Source organism: Armigeres subalbatus, chromosome 2, assembly GCF_024139115.2.
Source record: "Armigeres subalbatus isolate Guangzhou_Male chromosome 2, GZ_Asu_2, whole genome shotgun sequence".
NCBI lineage: Eukaryota > Metazoa > Arthropoda > Insecta > Diptera > Culicidae > Armigeres > Armigeres subalbatus.
In genome coordinates, this window is record NC_085140.1 from 332,574,294 (window position 1) to 332,595,274 (window position 20,981).

Genomic DNA, 20,981 nt, shown 5'->3' on the forward strand with positions numbered 1-20,981 from the left:
ATCATAAGATGCAATTGATATACATATTGAATGTTTCAAATGAAATAAAGTTTAACAGCTTTTAAAACACTCTCGAGTCAAGTGAATTAAAGTATCGAAGAATAAATAGTAATGAAATGTGCTTAATTCTTTAGTGTTCCATTCAACATAAATAATGAATAACATGACATCGACAAAACAATCGTTTTTGAAATTTACTTCAAAAATTTGAGTAGGGTTAAGGCAGGTATTTCGTCTTTTCGTCATAGTCTCAAAAACCAATAGAAGAGACACTTTTTTGCTAAACTCATCCGTACCAAATCGTAAGCTCAGGAGAAACGTTCAGCTATAGTGAAATTATGGCAAATGGACGTTGCTTTCATTGGTTTTAGACCCTACGACGATGGACGGAAATACCTGCCGTGTCCCTACTCATATGATACGAGTAGGTATCGATACTTTTAATTCGATATTTAGTGGTATCGATACTTTTATACGATACTAATTCAAAGTAAAAGTATCGATACCTCAGTGGTATCGTTTCATCCCTACCTGGAAGGTATGACTTGCACTGAAGAAGTCGCTAATTAGTTGACAGGGTTGGAGTAGTTTTGTACACAAACCAATTATGATCTTGACGTAAGATGATATTCACGAATATGAAATTTATAGCGGAATGAAACGTTTTGTGCTTGCTTTTTATAAATCTATATGCCCATTTCTTCCATGTGCAATAAAATCCATTTCAAATAAGAGTTAAGGTTTTTAAAGGAGGTTTCTTTCTCAATGACAAAACTAGATCATTTATTTTATTTTGACTTTGCTTTTACTATGTTTACATCTATGTTAATTAAATTTCAACAGTTCAGTAAAATGATAGGTTTGTGTAGGTACTTAATAGATAATCAGTTGCAGAATGTCCGTTCGCTGTTTGCAACCAAACTTGTCGCTTCATGGTAAAGATAAATGTATAAAACTACATTCATGTTTGTTTTTTTTTCTTGTTGTTCGTTGATGAATAGTAGAAATAATGTTTTCTATTTTTTTTCATAATAAGTATAATAATTCTAATAAAAATGTATGAAATATTAAAATCGTCATTCCCATCGCAGGCTTTTTCCTGTGCAGGATATAATACTAGTTCAAGGCATAATATTAACCGTCTGGAACTCGCACCATTGCAAAAAGTACAACACCAGTTGAAAAATACTTTAGTTGTACACAGCCTAGCTATGCGACTCATGACCACGCGACTCCTGGAAAGCTAAGAAAGTATCTGACGCAATTCGTCTAATAATTAAAATTTAACCGAAAATACAATATTTTCATGAGGTTAAGGAAGGCAATAATGGTCATCGTCTAATTTAGGTCAATCCAAAATCCATTCAAGTCATTTTCTCTAGAACATTATGTTCAACCGCATGCACCGAATGGCCTCCCTTGACTCTCGTTTCAGTATCGTGTACAAACTATTTTTAAACGCCTCAACAAAGGCAAAATTCATAAATTTTGTAATCAAATACCGAATTCTTACACCTACAAAAGATTCATTCGTGTCGAATTGTATAAATTCAATTTTTATTTCAATGATTTCTTAATTTTTGAGCAATTACGTTCCTCCAAAATGAAAAGGTTTTAAAATTCACCTGCAGAGCAGTTCGCCGCATTCACAAATAAGTAGATGATATTTGTCCTAAGGGCTACAATTCAATAAATATGAATATATTTCATTATAGTCTAACTTCTGTTCGTTTGGGTACGGTCTATAGTTCCGTACAGAGAGCGTTAAGAGAAATGCAAAACTGAAGCATAAAGATGCCAACAAAGTTATTCAAAGGAAATGTTATTAACCCGTGTTTCGGTGATAGGTTTTTTCGGCTAAATGCTACTTCATTTTCTCTACTTTCAAATATCTATAATACAATCTAAATCTGTCAGTCACACTCACTCGCTCGCCAACTTTATCTCTCAGTCATCGCAACCACCGAGAAAATAGAGAGCAAGTAACCATCCTCTGGAATGATAAATCGGTAGCTTTGTGTTTCATGTAAAAGACTGTAACCCTAATTCGCTAAGCTATCGCGAAATTTTAAGTCCATCTACAAAGGCAACTGCGGTTGCTTCCCACCCGTCAGCCACTACAGCGAGGTGACCATCGGTGGCGAGCTGGATGCATGCGATGCTTGAAGCTCCGGCTCGTCCAGATCCTCCACCACGATCGCTCCCCGCTCTACATTTGCCACCGAGCTGACGATGCTGCTGCTGGTACTGATGCTGCTGCTAGTTCCGCCTTCCAGCAGCATCTCAGCGGCCACTGCAATCTTCATCGTCGACACGGAGGCAGAGGGCGCAGCCGTTGTCACCACCTTTCGCAGCACCTCACCCTTCTCGCTACTACTTATTTTGTTGCTAGTGGTCTTTACGCTACTAATACTGATGCCACTGCCGCTGGCACCTCCACCAACCTTACTGTCAAGGATACCTTCTCCTCCATTGGCACCTGTTACGGCAACTGGCACCGTTCCATCACTCGGCCCAGCCACACTGTTCACCCTGCTGAGACTGGCACCCAGGCCACCGTTCACGCTCACATACTGATAGAAGAAGTTACGATCGTAGCTGCGGACCATCTTGTAGGACTTACTCAGCAGGAACCGGGTAATGTTCTGTACGTACTCGTCCACATCGATGATCATCTCGTCTTCCTCGTAGTAGTGCACCAGATGGATCGAGATTACCTTGACGTGGACTCGATCGAATGGAATGGTTTGCAAGATCTGCAAGAAAAGAAAAAAAAAATTGGAAAATTTTAGTCAAACCAGATTTTGAATTCTTATAATCAGGGTTTATACGGGGATCTCGGAATGTTCTCCGCGCCGACTAAAATCAAATTCGTGCCATTCTCGCACGGTATTCTGTCCGCACAACCACGCAGAGTTTTTTCAAAATGATTAGGAACTTCAATTTCACACATGTTTGTAGTACCAAATTAGAAGAAGAACTAAACAAATCGCTAGTATTGTAACCCTTCTTAGATGTCAGATCAGATGATCTACATAAACAACAAAGCGTTTTACGGGGCCTCAATCCTAATTTGAAGTTGGCATTGCTACTTGAGACATAATTAAACTATTTTTATCAAATAACAGTGTTACTAAAACATAAACGGTACTCCAAACTATTCTTGAGTTCAGATCTTGGAGGTCTACAAGATCAACAGAGCAGTTCATTGGTTCCCGAGCTTGAGTAATAGTTGGAGGAGCTCCATGGAACATTATTACAGTAGTATATACAAAATACAAGACTCCCAGAATATCTACGGTACTCCAAACAATTCTTGAGTTCAGATCTTGGAAGTCTACAAGACCAACAGAGTGATTGATAGGTTCCTGAGCTTGTGTGTTAGTTGTAAAAACCCTATGGGACGTGATTATGTCAATATATAAAAACATCCACATTCCCAGAATATCTACGGTACTCCAAACCTTTCTTGAGTTCAGATCTTGAAGTTCTACAACACCAACAGAGTGAATCATGGGGTCCTGAGCTTGTACGTTAGTTGGAGACATCATTACACTTGGGACATCATTACACCAGAATATGCAAATCACAGCATTCCCAGTGTTCCTGGGGTAATCCAAATCATTCTTGAGTTCAGATACTGGAGGCCTTCAAGACCAACAGAGTGATTCATTGATTTCCGAGCTTGTGTGTTAGTTGGAGAAGCCCCATGGAACATCATTACGCCAGTATATACAAAATACAATATTCCCAGAATATCTACGGTACTCCAAATCATTCATGAATTCAGATCTTGGGAGTCTACAAGACCAACAGAGTGATTCAAAGCAACTCAGCCTATGTGGTAGTTGTAAAAACCCCAAGAGGCATCACCAGTATATGAAAATTTAAACATTCCCAGGATATCTACGGTACTCCAAACGATTTTTGAGTCCAGATAATGGAAATCTACGAGGCCAACCAAGTGATCCATAGCATCCTGTGCGTGTGTGTCAGTTGTAGAAACCCCATGGGACATCAATATACCAGTATATACAAATCATAACATTCCCGGAATATTTACGGCGCGATACATTAGTTCAGATATTGGAGGTCTAAAAGACCAACATAGTGATTCATGGATTCTGAAGCTTGTTTGTTAGCTGTAGAACCATCATGGAACATCATTACACCATTATATAAAAATCTTGTTAGTTGGAATTGCTCAAATGGACATAATTACGTACACAATACGTAAGTACGTAAAAAAGTGTTATTGTGATCACCATTATCGCATCCACAATTTTTTCGTTCCTTTTATCATCTATAGTGTTATAGAGGGCCCTCCTTAGCCGTGCGGTAAGACGCGCGGCTACAAAGCATGACTATGCTGAGGGTGGCTGGGTTCGATTCCCAGTGCCGGTCTTGGTCTAAACAATTTTCGGATTGGAAATTGTCTCGACTTCCCCTGGGCATAAAAAGTATCATCGTGCTAGCCTCATGATATACAAATGCAAAAATGGTAACCTGGCTTAGAAACCTCGCAGTTAATAACTGTAGAAGTGCTTAATGAACACTAAGCTGCGAGGCGGCTCTGTCCCAGTGTGGGGATGTAATGCCAATAAAGAAGAAGAAGTGTTATAGAATAAAGCTTGGTACCACGGCGTCTCTTGATGACCGGCTGGGCTATTCATGTGAATTATTGCTACTCCACCCTGAAGGCGTTGGTACTCTCATACTTACTTGTTTCATACTTATTATACATATTATATATTTTATACGATATGTTTACCCAAGTGTTTACCATTTCTATACGTATTGAAACCACCAAGGGGTATCATGAGATGACAGTCTAACCAATAAATGAGGATTGCGTACCAAGAACTGAATAATGCTCGCAATACATTCAATCGACAATATAATTGGTTTCAGTATTGCACGGAAGTGGATGTTACTAAGACTAACATTTATATGTAAGCGTAAAGTAATTTACGTATGAATAATATCACAAAATTTCATTTCAAATGCTTTTCTCCATACTTATCCCAAAATGAATTAAATGTAATAGTTAAATCATGTTGCTAAAAAAATCTCTCTCTCAGTTCCTCTGCAACCATTTGATGTGATTCTGCGAGATCGTCAACAGAAGGTGTTTCAGTAAAACTTTCGAATCGACATGTTAAGCTCTGGTGCACTGCTGCAAACATGCAGCACACTAGGAGTAAACTTTTTGAAAGCAGTGTACCAAAAAAAAATCAATAGTTAAGTTTCTCAATAAAAATATTTAGTAGACTAACAGGTAACAGGTCATTGTATTTTTTTTCGAGAAATGCTCTCATTATTGATGAAATTTGTGTAAGGTGGTTATTCACAAATTGCGTGACGAATAATAAAAAAACTAGAGGTTCATTACAAGAAGTGGCGAAGGGGAGAGGGGTGTTGAAAATAGTAATTGTACGTACTATATCGATCTTCCCTAGATGTCCTTCACCATACAATTTTTTGGCGGTAAATTCATGCTAGACCATCGTACATCTTCTTGTTGATCGATTTGAATATAAAGAATTGAATTCATGGACAATTTGTATTGTCGTACATGTTCAACGAATTCTACAATGTGTCTATAATGGTGTAACGAAGTCCAGTAGACAGGACTGGTAGCAACCAATGCTGCTCAAAATAGTGACTTTTGTGACCAAAGCTGACGAAAAAAGGGACCAAATAGTGACTTTCAGTTGCAGAAAAAGTGACCAAATAGTGACTTTCAGTTTCAGTTGCAATTTTGATGAGACAAAATTTAACGTTTTAGGGTCGAGGTAGAATTTTTTTCGTAATTTGTGGCGGATCTTTTACTCACCACTCTCTCATAACGAACTCAAAAGAGAATCAAAAATCGTGCACGCTAACTTTTGCCCATTTTTTTATCCCAAGGAAATTTTACTAAATATCAGTCAAAACTCAAACTCAAAACTATGAGTAGTCCTGCGAGCAAATCAAATGTTTGCGCCACTGGAAGTGAGCGAAACATGGTTATCTATCACTCATAAGACCTATTTTTCTTTCCCGAAAAATGATTTCTAGGCAAAAATCTGCTTGAATGAACATTCTCTTATCGTGAGAATGTGTGAAAATTACGATCACTTGATTAGCTGAACACCTACTTAAAAAAAATGCAGATTTGCTATAGGTGCCACGGAAGTTTTTAAAATTTTTAGTGTGAAAGGAACATCAGTACAAAAATTATGAAAATTCAGTTACAACGAACCTGGGATTGAAATTGAACGCTCAACCTCCTGCTTATAATGCAGAACCGCCGGGCTCGTCTTCAAATTCAAAAATTATCAAAATATAACGAATCTTACAAAATCTAAAATAAAATCACAATTGGAATCTTATGCTTATGCTATTTTAAGGCTCTATAAACCGTAATCAATTTAACAATGACGATGATTTTCAGTCATTCTCACTAATACTAATGCAAATTTATCATAAAATGAATATTTTGCTGCTATTTTTCGACTTTCTTTAGTCACTGCATAATCATTGCATTTTTACATGATTTGTTCACTTACCTAACTAATTATTATTTGAAAAAGCAGCTCGAAAATCACTCAAAACTGCTTTTTTCCTAGTCCATCGTGCGTATGTTTATCGAACACATACTAACACCAAACATTCGGATCAAACACATACAGTTATCTTTAGCTTACAATTATTTTTTTATTTGATTTATTTTGGCCGTTTTCTAGATTTTGTCACTCCTAAACACAATTCACTAATCAAGTTCCACTTTTTTCTTCAACCTTGAAATATAATTTTTTCACTTCACGTCGAAACACAAAAAAAAACTGCTTCCAAAAAATCGAAACGAGACACAAACTTGTTGACCGTATTCCTAATGCAGCAACATTCGGAATTCTTAAATTTACTAACACAGCAAGTGAACTAGTGCGCTCACAATCTAGGTAGTGCAACTTCGTTCTATCGTAACAATACATCGAATACCCTAGCCGACACACAAACAACTCAATGCCTGGCACAAGCAAATAATCATCTCTTCATCGTTGCCAGATTCATTTATTCAAATAATTATTGCTGTTTGTTAAATTTGCTAAAAATTCAGGAAAAAAATATTGAACAATGTTAAGCTAGCTTCTGTTGGATGGCTAGTGGTGTATACATTCTTTTAAAACTTCAATATTATAATAGATTTTATAAATCATAAACATTTATTGTGATGTAAAATAAACATCTTTTCATGTCTGGCAACGTAATATAACAGCTGACTTATATTTACCACCCCATTTCCACCCACTCCAGATATAAACAACATTTACGCAGCGCGAACGTGACTTGTTCCGAGCCACGAAATGAAGTAATCTTGGGACTGATCAAAGTGCGAAGCTGCAAAGTATGAAAAACTTAGGGCTTAGGAAGCTTTTCTGGAGCACCACATCTTTGATTACTCGTATTGCAAGGACGACGAAGAGAATCAAAATTCAGTGCAGGGTTGTTACGTAGATCCCGCCGACTAAAATCAAATCAGCACCATTTCCGCGCAGGTGTTAATAAAATTCTGGATCAATACGTGCAAAATATCAATTTATATTTACAATATTCTGAATGTTTTCGCTTCAGTTCGATACCTATGAAATACGATCTCAATATACCCGGCCTTGCTCGGGAGTATGATCACATTTGTATAGGAGGTATCAAACCGTGTTGATTTGTTGTGTCCGAAATGATTTTGTTTTTAAATTCGTACCACAAAATAACAAAGTCTATTCGAATCAAGTATGAAGTTGAGATTGAAATACGTATATGTTAAGGTTACAATCAAGTAATGGAAATAAATGGTATAGTACGAACCCGTCTTATTACAAGTGACTGTCCAAAGCTCAAAGTTTGAGTTGAGCAAAACTGTGGTTGAGAAGTATTTGGCGAAAATACACATATTATTCAAAACTAAACTGCCCACAAACGCATATTTGCTCCATATGAATAAGAAATCCAGCAAAGATGGGACTTATATGCCATCAACTGACAATGAAGATTTTTTTTCTTATTCGCAATACAATAAACAGTTTTACCATCGTCGGGGGTGACAATAGGTCAAATAGGGGTGAGAATAGGTCACTGTTTCAACTACTTAGAATGCTAGTCGAATAAATTGATTGTATCTGAAGGCAAGAAGGCCAAAATATATTTGCTATCCTCCAGACCTCCAGACTGCAGCTGAGACCGATGATTCATTATTACCCCCGATGACGGCACCTGAATGTTTTTCTGCTACTGTTTACCGACTTACCTTTATTTTCGCATAATCACAGCATTTTCATGTGAAATTTTCACTCCTCTCACTAATTAATATTTAATTAATTTCTCAAAAACAGTCAAAACTGCTTTTCTTAAAACTTCCTTTAAAACCATATCCTCTGTTTGCTAAAATATGAAACACGTTCTCTATCAAGATTAGACCATGAAAAACTTGTCAGGAAATCATAGCAAAATTTTATTTTTTTCAAATATAAAAGGCACAAAACTCTACTGTGAACTTCAATTGTCCTCGAATTATGAATTATGACAAGTGTTCAGGATAATGATTTTGAGAATATTACAATGCTTAGTCAACGTTAGCTAAGGATGAAAAGAATTGGTAATTGTAGTGAGAAATAATTCATCATTCGAACTGCAGCTACTATCAAATTACAATACTTCTCATGAAATCACATGTTTTGCCTAAAATACAATGCGTATGTAGTAGTAAGCATAAATTTACGCTGCTCCTTTTCGGCACTTTTTCGTACAAGTTTCATCACCAATACTTCTAAATCATACTGTCATTATTCTCGAAACAGTGTGATGGAGTCTTGAGCCTTAAATGTATAAATTATCATCACAATATATTTTGAAAAATTTCAAAATATTGGGCGAAGTGGATGTTGGGAAGGAAAAACGGCTTCTATTTTCCCATGTTCTTACAGCAAAATTACTTTGGGGATCCCTTACATATTTAATGTATCGCCTTTTCAATTCGATTGCAGTACAATCATAGATGCAAATATCATTATTTCGATTTGAAAATAAATATATTTTATTTTACCAAAATATCACGCGCTGAGAATCATAACTTCCTAATAACTCAACAGTCACAACCGTGATTGTTGAGTCTGGTGCAAGATACAATCATCCTTTATCACACCAAACCATTAAATCTTCGGCAATTCGCTACAATGATAAAAAGAAAACATCGACGAAGAGCAATGGATTAATGCAGTTACGCCCCTATGATTAAAAGCACGAGCTTTGTAAAAAAAAAAAATTCTGTTATAACAAAACTGATAAGCATGTTTGTTTTAGGTATGTACTAAATAACAAGCCTTTAATCAACTATTGGTTTCCCTGAAGCACCAGGAAGAATATCTAAATTTGAAAAGATTAATCTGAACCGCCAATAGTGCAATTCATAGGGGAGACTGGGTAGACTTGATCTACTTTTCTTATTTTCGATGTATCTCAGCGCATGCAATCTTCAAAATTGGGGAGACTTTATTCCCTTTATATAATATCTATATCCTTTCCCGTCAAAAATTGCATCACGTTTGATTGTCTCAATCTCTTTCTCTATCTTTCAACTCTCTCTCTCTCAAGCGTCTAACTATTTAAAAAATTGAAAACATAAGTTGAAAAAATGCTGCACGAGTGAACCAGTCGGAAAATTTCATTCGTTCCGGCGGATGTTATCCCAACCTTGAAAAACAACACTTTTTTTTATATTTTGCTTTAAATTTTAAAAATACTTAGAGGCGTTTCTGATTGTTTATCACAATCTGGAGACCTATCACGACCTGTAAAAATTTCAACTGCACAGAAACAATATATTTTGTATCTGATTCTGTTATAAATTTCTATCAAAATATGTTATTTTTATGATAAAGTTGTAACAAAATTTGATAGTTTTTTTTTTCAGTAGTGTAGTTTTTGATAGAAATTTAGATATTTTAACAACATCCTGCACCATGTTTCTATCAAATTTTGTTATTAAAATTTAGTATAACATAATAACATAGGTTGATATAATTTTGATATGATCTTCTAGTTGGGTACTGGTGAAATGCCAATAAGAGCATCGAGTAAAATGGCTGGCGAAGTTTCAGAGCGATCATTTTTCCAAGATCCGTAATTTCATTTTCGCCGTGAACAAAGCATCATCCGACTTATACATAAAGCTTCATTCAAAAATTGTCAATAGTTTTAAAATAGTTGAAAATAGTGACTTTTTACGAGAAAAGGTGACTTTAGTGACTTGAGGTCGAAAAAAGAGACTTTTTAGTGACTTGCCCGAAAAAAGTGACCAAGTCACTAAAAAGTGACCCGCTACCAGGCCTGAGTAGAGCTATTCCAACTCATAAAAATAGATGGGATGACGTAGATCTTTATGTTGATCGATTTGAACATTAGGATCCGTACTCAAGGAGAGTTTGGAGTGTCGTAGATGACGAACGAATTCTGTGGTGTGTCTGTAATGATGTTACGAGGTATCCTGGAGCTATTCCAACTCATCAAACTAGTGGGAACATCGAAGATCTTCATGTTGATCGATTTGAATATTAAGACCTGTACTCAAGAATAGTTTGGAGTGCCATAGATGTCGAACGAACTCTGGTGTGCCTGTAATGGTGTTACGAGGTATCGCGGAGCTATTCCACCTCATAAAACTAGTGGGGACATCGAAGATCTCTATGTTGATCGATTTGAATATTAGGATCTGATCTCAAGGAGGGTTTGGAGTGTCGTAGATATCGGAAGAATTCTGTGGTGTGTCTGTAATGATGTTACGAGGTATCCTGGAGCTATTCCAACTCATAAAACTAGTGGGGACATCGAAGATCTGCATGTTGATCGATTTGAATATTGGGATCTGTACTCAAGGATAGTTTGGAGTGTCGTAGGTGTCGAACTAATTCTGTGGAGTGTCTGTTATGGTGTTACGAGGTATCCTGGAGCTATTCCAACTCATTAAAACTAGTGGGGACATCGAAGATCAGCATGTTGGTCGATTTGAACATTGGGATCTGTACTCAAGGATAGTTTGGAGTGTCGTAGGTGTCGAACTAATTCTGTGGAGTGTCTGTTATGGTGTTACGAGGTATCCTGGAGCTATTCCAACTCATAAAACTAGCGGGGACATCGAAGATCAGCATGTTGATCGATTTGAACATTAGGATCTGTACTCAAGGATAGTTTGGAGTGCCGTAGATGCCGAACGAATTCTGTGGTGTGTCTGTAATGGTGTAATGAAGAACCGTGGAGCTGTCCCAACTCATAAAAATAGTGGGGACATCGTAGATCTTTTTGTTGACCGATTTGAATATTAAGATCTGAGTTCAAGAACTGTTTGGAGTATCTTAGGTATTGAAAAAGATCTGTTATACTGCAGGACAGGTGCGGGATATTATCATAAAGCATTTCAATTTCAATTATTTAATCAGAATGTGGTAAAATTGTGTTGATTCCTTAGAACATCAAAATTAGAACTGAAGGATAGTTTGGATGCTCTAGATCATCCTAGTGACCATAACCTGACCTGGGCAATATTTTTCCTGGATGGAACAGTTAATTTTGAACATTTTTGCTGAAGAAAGTAAGACTCTATCTCTTAAAACTGATTTTCGACAACTGATTTTCGTCTTGGGTCATATATGACCCATCCGGATTGAATTGGTTAAATGAATTTCAATGCAATTAAAAAAAAATCGTGGAAATCCAACAGAATTGTTCGTCACAATTCTGAAATTTTGTTTTGAAATACGTTTCATGTGTTTGTAATAAATTTAACCAAAATTGTCTAAAAACAGAGGGCCCTACCAAATTTTCATGGGTAAAATAATGTTAAAACTTTGAACAACCGGTTTCCTAAACAACAACCGGTTGAACTTAAATTTAGCTGGGAGTCCTTTCATTCTACATGCAAACCATCTTATATATTACAATTATCCTACCTGCAATTCCTGCCCCTGGCAGCCGAGGCTGAGCAAATCAATCGAAGTCCTATTTACGGCCAGCATCAGCGTGTACACCGGGAAGCACTTGACGCGCGGGTGGAACCACTCCGTTTCCTCGTCAAGCACGCTGTTAATGCGTACCTCGCTGTCGTCATCGTGACGGAGTGTAACCTACGACATTAAAATACCGTTTAGAATCGTGACAAACTGTCGAGACGTCAATCAATCAAAATCCCCACTCCTTTTCCTCACCTCTTTGGGATAGGTATTGGGCGATAAACACGCATGGATCACCTGCACGTTGGGTCGGAAGGCGTTTTGCTTGCGCAGAGAAAAGTACTTTCGCGGATCGGGTTCCACCAGATAGCCGCCCCAGTTCATGGTTTCCGCTAGCCATGGAGCCGTCATCATGGAATCGCTGATTCCTGTCAACGACTGGAAGAACGTCCCGAATCGTTTCTTGCCAAGCAGATCCGATACGAAGTGTGCCATATCGGGAGTCAGTTCGTGCCGGTTGGTGAAATTCAGTTGTTCCATCGGAGTGTTGGCATTGCGCATGAAGGTCATCGGGTATTTCTTCATGTGGATGTCACGGACGTACTTTACCAGGGCGGGGTTGTCCTGGGGAACTCCCATCAGGTCGTAGTCGTGGGACATATTCAGCCGAAACTGTTGATGTCGAATTTCTGGAAAGAAAGTGAAGAAAAACAATCAATTAGAATAATTCCCTAATGCTTCAATAATTATGTAAGTATTGGAATCTTAATTCATCAGATTGCAAAACTGTTTAAAAGAAATGTCGCACAACTGTGACATGTTTGCTTGAAATCTCATGCTGTATTCTGAAACTATTCCTGTGTTGCTCGTATTAAACAAATAATTAATTAATTTTCAAATTGTTCAATATTCAATATAGGAATAAAAAAAAATATAGAGCCACTGCCAGACTTTCATAATATTTACAGTGAATCAAAAGAGTTTATTAAAAAAAGCATCGTCACAACGGCTCCCGACATTAATTTCTCGCGACTCGCGACTGCCTTGAACTCATTAACCCCCGTCTGATCTGGACCGTCGCCGACAAATAATCGGTTGTTGACGTTGTTGGCACCAGTCATTGTTGTCTGGAACCGGCCCAGATGGATGGCAACGTTATATGTCTCGCGTGCCACCAACATGACCAGGTATTTTGAAAATAACACAACTGCCGTGTCATTTCACCTGACCGTCATCACCCACCACCACACTTTCTGATCAACGAACGGTCGTTGTCATCCCTGTTGATGGGCTCTGGTTGAGAGAATTCATTCTACGGCCAGCTGATTACATACGTCTTTCCACGCTTTAGATTGCTCTCATCCCTAATGGCATCCGTCTTGGATAGCGTGGAACAAAAAATTTCAATCAGTTCTGGTAAATTTTCCAATGTGTCAGATTTACCTTACCCACTACGTCGTATCGTTTCTCATACTACCAGCACCTTAATCGAATCTGTGCTGAGGTTTTTCCTCGAAGCATCCCTCGCCTAGCACTCTGCAGACTCATCTCGGACTAATCAGTGGGCTCGCGACGGGCGTCTAATTAACCAAAGGGCAGAACTAACACTTGTTGTTCTTTGCCCACGTTCTTCTTCACTGTCTGTCTGGGTTATGTCTTCTCTTTCTTTTTTTTCGCTACACATCGTATTATGTACCCTACTCCAAATAATCAGATCTAACCACCAACGTCCGGAACGAGCGATACAATCTGATCCAGTAAATTGCGCGTAATCCATAGGGCCGGCATCTAAAAACTACCTTCGACGTAGCCCTCGAAAGACGATACTATCTTCTTTGCATGCTGAAGGTTGCCCTCCTAAGATCAGACTAAGGTATGAGTGCAGTAGCCACAGAGAGAGATGTAGAGAGCAGGGGGACGAAAACTACACCCAGAATTTGACCCGCATAACCACTATGTAGAAACGCACAACATAACAACACCCGAAAACAACCCCAACACCTAGCAGGTTGGTTATGGAATAACGACCACGCACGGGCATGGGTAAAAATAGGAAAAACCGCAGAACATATAATTTTATAACCGGGAGGATGCGGTATTTAAATTAATTTATTGGGTTTCTTTTCGCTGGCTCTTGCTCCACTACAAAGCATACAAACGAGATATCGATCTGCCTACATCTACGGTCAACGGGAGCAGCTGGGGCACACCGCGTCGAGTGCAAGGTTTATAAACTCTAATACAATATCATACAGTAGTTATTTGTAATAGGAAACCAAGCTACTGATTAAGATCCATTATATTAGTTCTCTTGAGAGTAATTATTTACGAGATATTGTTTACAAATGTTTCGAATTGATTACTTTTTTCGTTTACTATATGTTTCCTTGGGATCTTTTTCAGAAAACTATTCAGCACGCTTAGATTAAATGGCGCACTAAGGAGTATTTCAGCCCAAATCCTGGCCAAAAGTCAAAAACAATATTTTTAGATATCTACACACTATTTTTCGTTTTTGTACTCTCAAATAGTAATACTAACTTTCCCTGGGATTTTTGGATCAATATTGATTACTGGTGAGCAATTCTGGCTGGCAAAACTTCACCATAATTTACATGCTAGTTTTATCGCAATTGTCCATGAAAAAATGTTTAATTTTTATCGTGTTTTTCTAGGTTTTCAATGATTTTTAAGATGAAAATCAATATAGGTACCAATAATGAGGGTATGTAAAATCGTGTCCAAGCATGATTCGATCTGAATTTTTTTTATGTGATCCATAATAATAACATTAATAGCAAGCTTTTTTTTACGTTTTTTACAATAATATGTTTTACAAAATTAAACTTTTGATTAGGTTCCAAACCCGATCAAGCAACAAAATTATCAGTGTTAGAAAGATTGGAGTTTCCTCAATAAGCTCCACGAAAAACATTTCACGCATCCTCACACAATCGTGAGTTGTTTTATTTGAATATAGTGAAGTTTTCTAAGAAAAGCCAGGCGAAAAAAAAAATTATGATTTTGAACGACTAAGCTCATAAAATGGTTCGCTTTCAAAGAAGAGCTGGTCTTTCATGAAAAGCATACGCATTTTTCGGATATAAAAGGTTGTTAAGAAATAAAGCGGTTAAAGTGCAGCGAATTTATCTGATCCGCTCCATTGATTGTAGTATTAATATCAATACTTTATCGAGGGACTTTAACATTATGACAAATTAATATAGTCAAAGTGAACAAACGAAGCACATTTTCGGAAATCTTAGTAAGTAATAATTAAAGAATGAAAATTAGCATAAAAATCATACTCATTGACTGAGTCAGAGCAAGCACGCTATAGTTCCCAAAGGCAGCGTTCTTACGCCAAGTGGTGCTCTAACTAATAACAACAACTGACGCCCCCGGTGGTCATACTTCACTACTAGTTTAATACAAAGAGCACAAAAACAAAATAAATACGATTTGCTGTTAATTGAATGCATTTACAGCCGACAAAATAATTGGCATAGTTTTGGCCACGCTTTTACACTGCGTACTCCTATGTGTGGCGCCTAGATTAAATTAGATTATGACAAAAAATGAGCATCGCCTAAACTTTCACTACGTGAGAATATAGCTTTCCAGCTTTAATTTCGTGACTATTTGAAAAAAATCTACCGAGAGATCCCGAACAACTTTTTTTTGCCTTATATTAACTCCTAAGACGATTTTGTGATAGAAGGACTGGATACCCATATAGTGTTATACACCAATCGACTCAGCTTGGCGAAATGAGATGATGTCTGTCTGTATGTGTATGTGCGTGTGTGGGCAAAATAAAACTTACTTATGCAGGGTGACCACTTAACTCCCTTTTTAAAAATTCCCGCATTTCCCGACTTTTTCCTGAAATTTTTTGAAAAATTCCCGATTAGATGTCAAATAAAAATATATATTAGTGTTAAAATGAGTTGATAATATTTGTGAAACTAGCAACACTGTAAATTGAATGTGCTGAGGAAATGTAGAGTGCAGTTGAGATGAATTCGGCGGCTTGCAAATTGAATTGGAAACTAGATTGTAAGTTACATTTATGTTATATTTTATAGTTACTAATTGGAAATAAATTCCAGCTTTGAAGCTGTGTGTAAGACACTGCTATCAAAAGAGTTTCATTCAAGCCAATGAAAACCCATCGCAACATACTGGTGTTTGGAAATGTAGGAAATGTAGAGTATGTTGCGATGGGTTTTCATTGGCTTGAATGAAACTCTTTTGATAGCAGTGTATTACACACAGCTTCAAAGCTGGAATTTATTTTCAATTAGTAACTATAAAACATAATATATAAAGTTATTTACAATCTAGTTTCCAATTCAATTACAAGCCGCCGAATTCATCACAACTGCACCCCATTTCGGGATGTCTCAACTGCATTGCGAGTAGTGCGCATCTATGCCATAGCCGTGCGCCATCATGCGCACCACTCGCGATGCAGTTGCGACATTCAGAAATGGGAGAAAATGCGATTGTCGCGAGAGCTCAGTTCGGTTTTCAACTGGATCTACAATATTTAACGTCAACTTTCTCAAAGAACCTTACTTTTTGAAGCCTCTAATTATTTTAAAAAAATCGAAAGCGAGCACAAATTTTGAAGGAGAAGGTCAATTTTATTTAGCAGCACTGCATTCAATATTTTAGCTTCTATCTTCTCCAACACTTTCATGTCATTCATTCTTGATCTTTTTTTTTTCATTCCATTTCACGTTATTGGGAATTATTGTACAACGGCCAGGTGTTGTGTTATAATCGTTTTTTTTTCTCCTATTGTTATTGTTACACATCATGATCTTTTCATGGCATTGTACTTTTTTTATTATTTATGCCAATATTTCATTCATCCATCCTTATGCTGATTTATAACTGAACATTGTTCAATAATCCAAAACACTTCTCCAATTCAGCGTATCAGCACCAGGACCATGTTATAGAATCAAGAACAACCAGAAATTGTTGAGTTGTCTGCCTGGAATTGAACATAATTGCCCAGGTTTCTGAGACGATGGAAATCTTTGAGAAAAAGCGAATAGCATTTTGTCTGGAGACTTTTGTCGACCGTAGTCGACTACGGTCGACAAAAGTCTCCAGACAAAATGCTATTCGCTTTTTCTCAATGTTTTCCATCGTCTCAGAAACCTTCCGAACGTAGGTGGCATTTTTTTTTCCTGTCCGGGTGTGCCACTGCGACCAGTTATTAGATCTATTGTAGCGTTACCCGCCCTCCTTAGCCGTGCGGTAAGATGCGCGGCTACAAAGCAAGACCATGCTGAGGGTGGCTGGGTTCGATTCCCGGTGCCGGTCTAGGCAATTTTCGATTTGGAAATTGTCTCGACTTCCCTGGGCATAAAAGTATCATCGTGTTAGCCTCATGATATACGAATGCAAAAATGGTAACTTGGCTTAGAAACCTCGCAGTTAATAACTGTGGAAGTGCTTAATGAACACTAATCTGCGAGGCGGCTCAGTCCCAGTGTGGGGATGTAATGCCAATAAGAAGAAGAAGAAGCGTTACCCGTATCCTTAGTGTTTAAGTGCATGTCGAATTACTCCATTACTATTGATAAGCAATGCAGTATCGGTTTCGATACAGTTGTTGTTTTGTTTTCTCATGAGCACCATGTCAAGGTCCCGCTATTTAGACCCTTCACAGAGAGCAATCCCATTGAAGGGGCGCGTCTTATCAATAGGAAATCAATCCTTTCTTGAGAAAACAGAATAACACCAGTAAAACTACAAACCCGGGATTTAGCTCTGTCTACAAGACCATTTCAAGCAAGAAAATTTGTTCAGTAATAAGAACTTTCGTGTGTTCCTCTCACTACCATTGTTCATCAGTTCATGAAGAGTTAGTACGTATTCAAACCCCTAACTCGATTTTTCCAGCAGTCAGTTCAGCCTAGGACCGGGTACCGAGGTTTTTTAACTAATTGCTTGAAAGTTGTTTCCGCTGCATACAGTTTAGCCTCAAACAAGAGGAATTCGAGTCTTTCAACTGTCTGCAAGGTAACATTACTTATGTTTTATTTCTGAGACTGCTGTGGGTAGCGGGGACTAAATACGATGAATCCTTAATTACCACAACTTATTGCCCTAGCTAGAAAAATGGATTAAGCTAGGGCTCTGTTTGGTAGATCTTACACCGTAACACACGTCAAAGCGATCTACCATGTTACGAGGGTGGCATGTTGCTTTCCATCATAAGTTTTTACAAGACGTCTAGACTTGACATTAAAAAAATCTGGTTCCAATACCATTTCTATGGGGCCCTCCTTAGCCGTGCGGTAAGACGCACAGCTACAAAGCAAGACCATGCTGAGGGTGGCTGAGTTCGATTCCCGGTGCCGGTCTAGGCAATTTTCAGATTGGAAATTATCTCGACTTCCCTAGGCATAACAGTATCATCGTGTTAGCCTCATGATATACGAATGCAAAAATGGTAACCTGATTTAGAAACCTCGCAGTTAATAACTGTGGAAGTGCTTAATGAACACTAAGCTGCGAGGCGGCTCTGTCCAAGTGTGGGGATGTAATGCCAATAAGAAGAAGAAGAACCATTTCTATGCCATAAGGCTATCTGACGTTTATCATCTTTCTCTTGCACGCGCACAGGCGGGATAGGGTTTGTTTTCATACGGAAACGCTTCCGAAGCGTTTCCGTATGAAAACAAATCCTATCTCTTCCGTGCGCGTGCAAGAGAAAGATGATCAAACGTCAGATACCCTTATTGGTCATTCACGTAAAAATGACTCTACGAACGCCGCAGATGTTACAAAAAAGTCAGTTGAATACTTTTGAACAGGGAATCAATTTTTTTGGAATGCGCATGCGAATCAAGCGACAAAAGAGAGACAACGACAAAGCTTTGTTTTTGTCGGAGATAATAGTTCTGTCCAATGAGCAGCTCGAAGTAGCTCGAAGTTGTTCCCGTCCTGCTCGTTCTTTTTTGTCAACAAATGGGCATGAACAGGATAGTGAGAAACTTCGAGCTACTTCAAGCTCTCATTGGACAGCATTAATAATGACAAAAAGTATATTGTTAGGCGTTGCTCGAATATTGATTCCCTGTTTTTGAATTCAATTGAAATAAACTGATGTAAGGAAAAGCGTACATTAGAGTGATTAAAATTTTGACCCCTTCGATGACATTTGCTATTTAAACAATCCTCCTAAATTTTTAGCTAATTTTGGGTGTAATTTGACTGTGTAGTTTGAAGTTTGTATGAAAATTGGAAACATTCTCGATTCCCTGGATACATACTCATGCAATGGCGGGCATAGAAAAGTTTCAATTAATAACTGAGGAAATGCTAATAGAATACTAAGTTGAAAAGTAGACCAAGTTCCAGTTGGAATGTAAAGCCATTGAAGAATAAGAAGAGGCCTGATTCTCATACATTAGAATCACGAAAAGTTTGTTAGAATATTGATATTAACCTCTTGAATCAAAATAACTCAACAACCGTGGACAGATGTTGTTGCAAGCGATCGAATCCATACCGATATTTTTTGACTGAATGAATAAATTAAATCAAACTGATGAACTAAACTGACACTGCAAACTGTGTTATGAAACACATACTGAGAAACAGATACTTTGATTTGTACTGCGTTGGTTAAATTTTATTTAATGTAATTTGGAAACTGAACACAGTACATTTGGTACATTCTTAACAAGCGAACAAAACACGACCGTTGGTTGTCGATTTATTTGTAATGTTTGTTGATTTAAATTTAAAGCCTACGAGAACGGTGAGATAATTTTTTCCAAATTTTTGGATATTCTCTCCATAATATCAAAGTTTGGGAATAAAACCAAATTTAACAGAAACAATAATCAATGTCCAATAAATCATAGAATTTTTATTTTTGTATCCCACACGATTTCTTAGAATCCCAAAAGATCAATCGTATACCATTATTTTTATATTCAACTGACAGTTTTTATGAAGATTCAGAAAAAATATTTTAAGCTTTTTAGTGGAATGTATTCAATCGTCTAAGACGAGTTAAGTAACCTCCATTTAATTCCACCAATTATTCTGATCAATGCAGATACGTATTTCGACCACAACTGTGTGGTCGTCTTCAGTGTCTCGTACTTGTCGAGTCAAGTACGAGACACTGAAGACGACCACTCAGTTGTGGTCAAAATACGTATCTGCATAGATCGAAATAATTGGTGGAATTAAATGACAGTTTTTGTTTTTTTTTTTCAATTTTTTTTTTCTTCGCTAAAAAAAGATCGACAAATAATTTCCAAATTTCAACAGCTCTGTCGAAATACAAAAACTCTTGAAGTTTTTGTGGACGCCTGAGAATAAATTTCAAAATAATTAGAGGAATATCTCCGAATAACGAACAGTTCAAATATATTTTTGGATTAAAGTTAAGTAAAAACATGCGAATAGCCATTTCGAATCATATCTTTCCTGGTGCATTTGCACGTAACTTAAAAATTACACCACAATTCCGGCTGAATCTTAAATTTCCAAAAAAAAAGTCTTAAGGGGTACTTCAAGTAATGACAAAACCTCAAGGGGTACAACTCATCCAAAAGGTTGAGAACCGCTAGTTTAGATGGTTTAAAATCAAAGAGTAGGATTTGGAGAGCATGAGCTGTAATTACACAGAGAACCAACAAATGATGCTTGGGACTAACATTATCTTCAATGTGTAGGAACTGATGACCAAAAATTAGGCAATACCAGCGCCGACCATGTCCGAGGAATGGGTAGGAAAATGTTGACATGATACTGACTTCGATGGAAGCCGGCGAGTCATCTAACCTTCCACGAGAAATCACTGGGATGTTGGATACATGGGGTAGGTGGTGTAGCTGTAGCAGGGTTCATTTTGGTAAACGGTATGCCGGGTGTAGCGTGTAGTTTGATCGAGGTTAAACAAAAACACACACGAGCGCACACTAATTAATGTAAGCAAACCGCACAAAGCAGAACAAA

At 37.5% G+C, this 20,981-nt stretch overlaps 1 protein-coding gene across 3 annotated transcripts in view; it reads right to left on the reverse strand.

The window, feature by feature from the left end:
- Nucleotides 1-782: 782 nt before the first annotated feature.
- Nucleotides 783-20,981, reverse strand: part of LOC134212770 (protein Star) — a 150,361-nt gene continuing 130,162 nt past the window's right edge. For all 3 annotated transcript variants that reach the window (XM_062690916.1, XM_062690917.1, XM_062690915.1), the window contains 3 exons: nucleotides 12,237-12,670; nucleotides 11,982-12,155; nucleotides 783-2,756 (listed from right to left, as the gene is read on the reverse strand). In XM_062690916.1, the coding sequence (XP_062546900.1) occupies nucleotides 2,118-2,756; nucleotides 11,982-12,155; nucleotides 12,237-12,670 (1,247 nt within the window). In that variant the 3' untranslated portion in view covers nucleotides 783-2,117. The remainder of the gene's footprint in view (nucleotides 2,757-11,981; nucleotides 12,156-12,236; nucleotides 12,671-20,981) is intronic.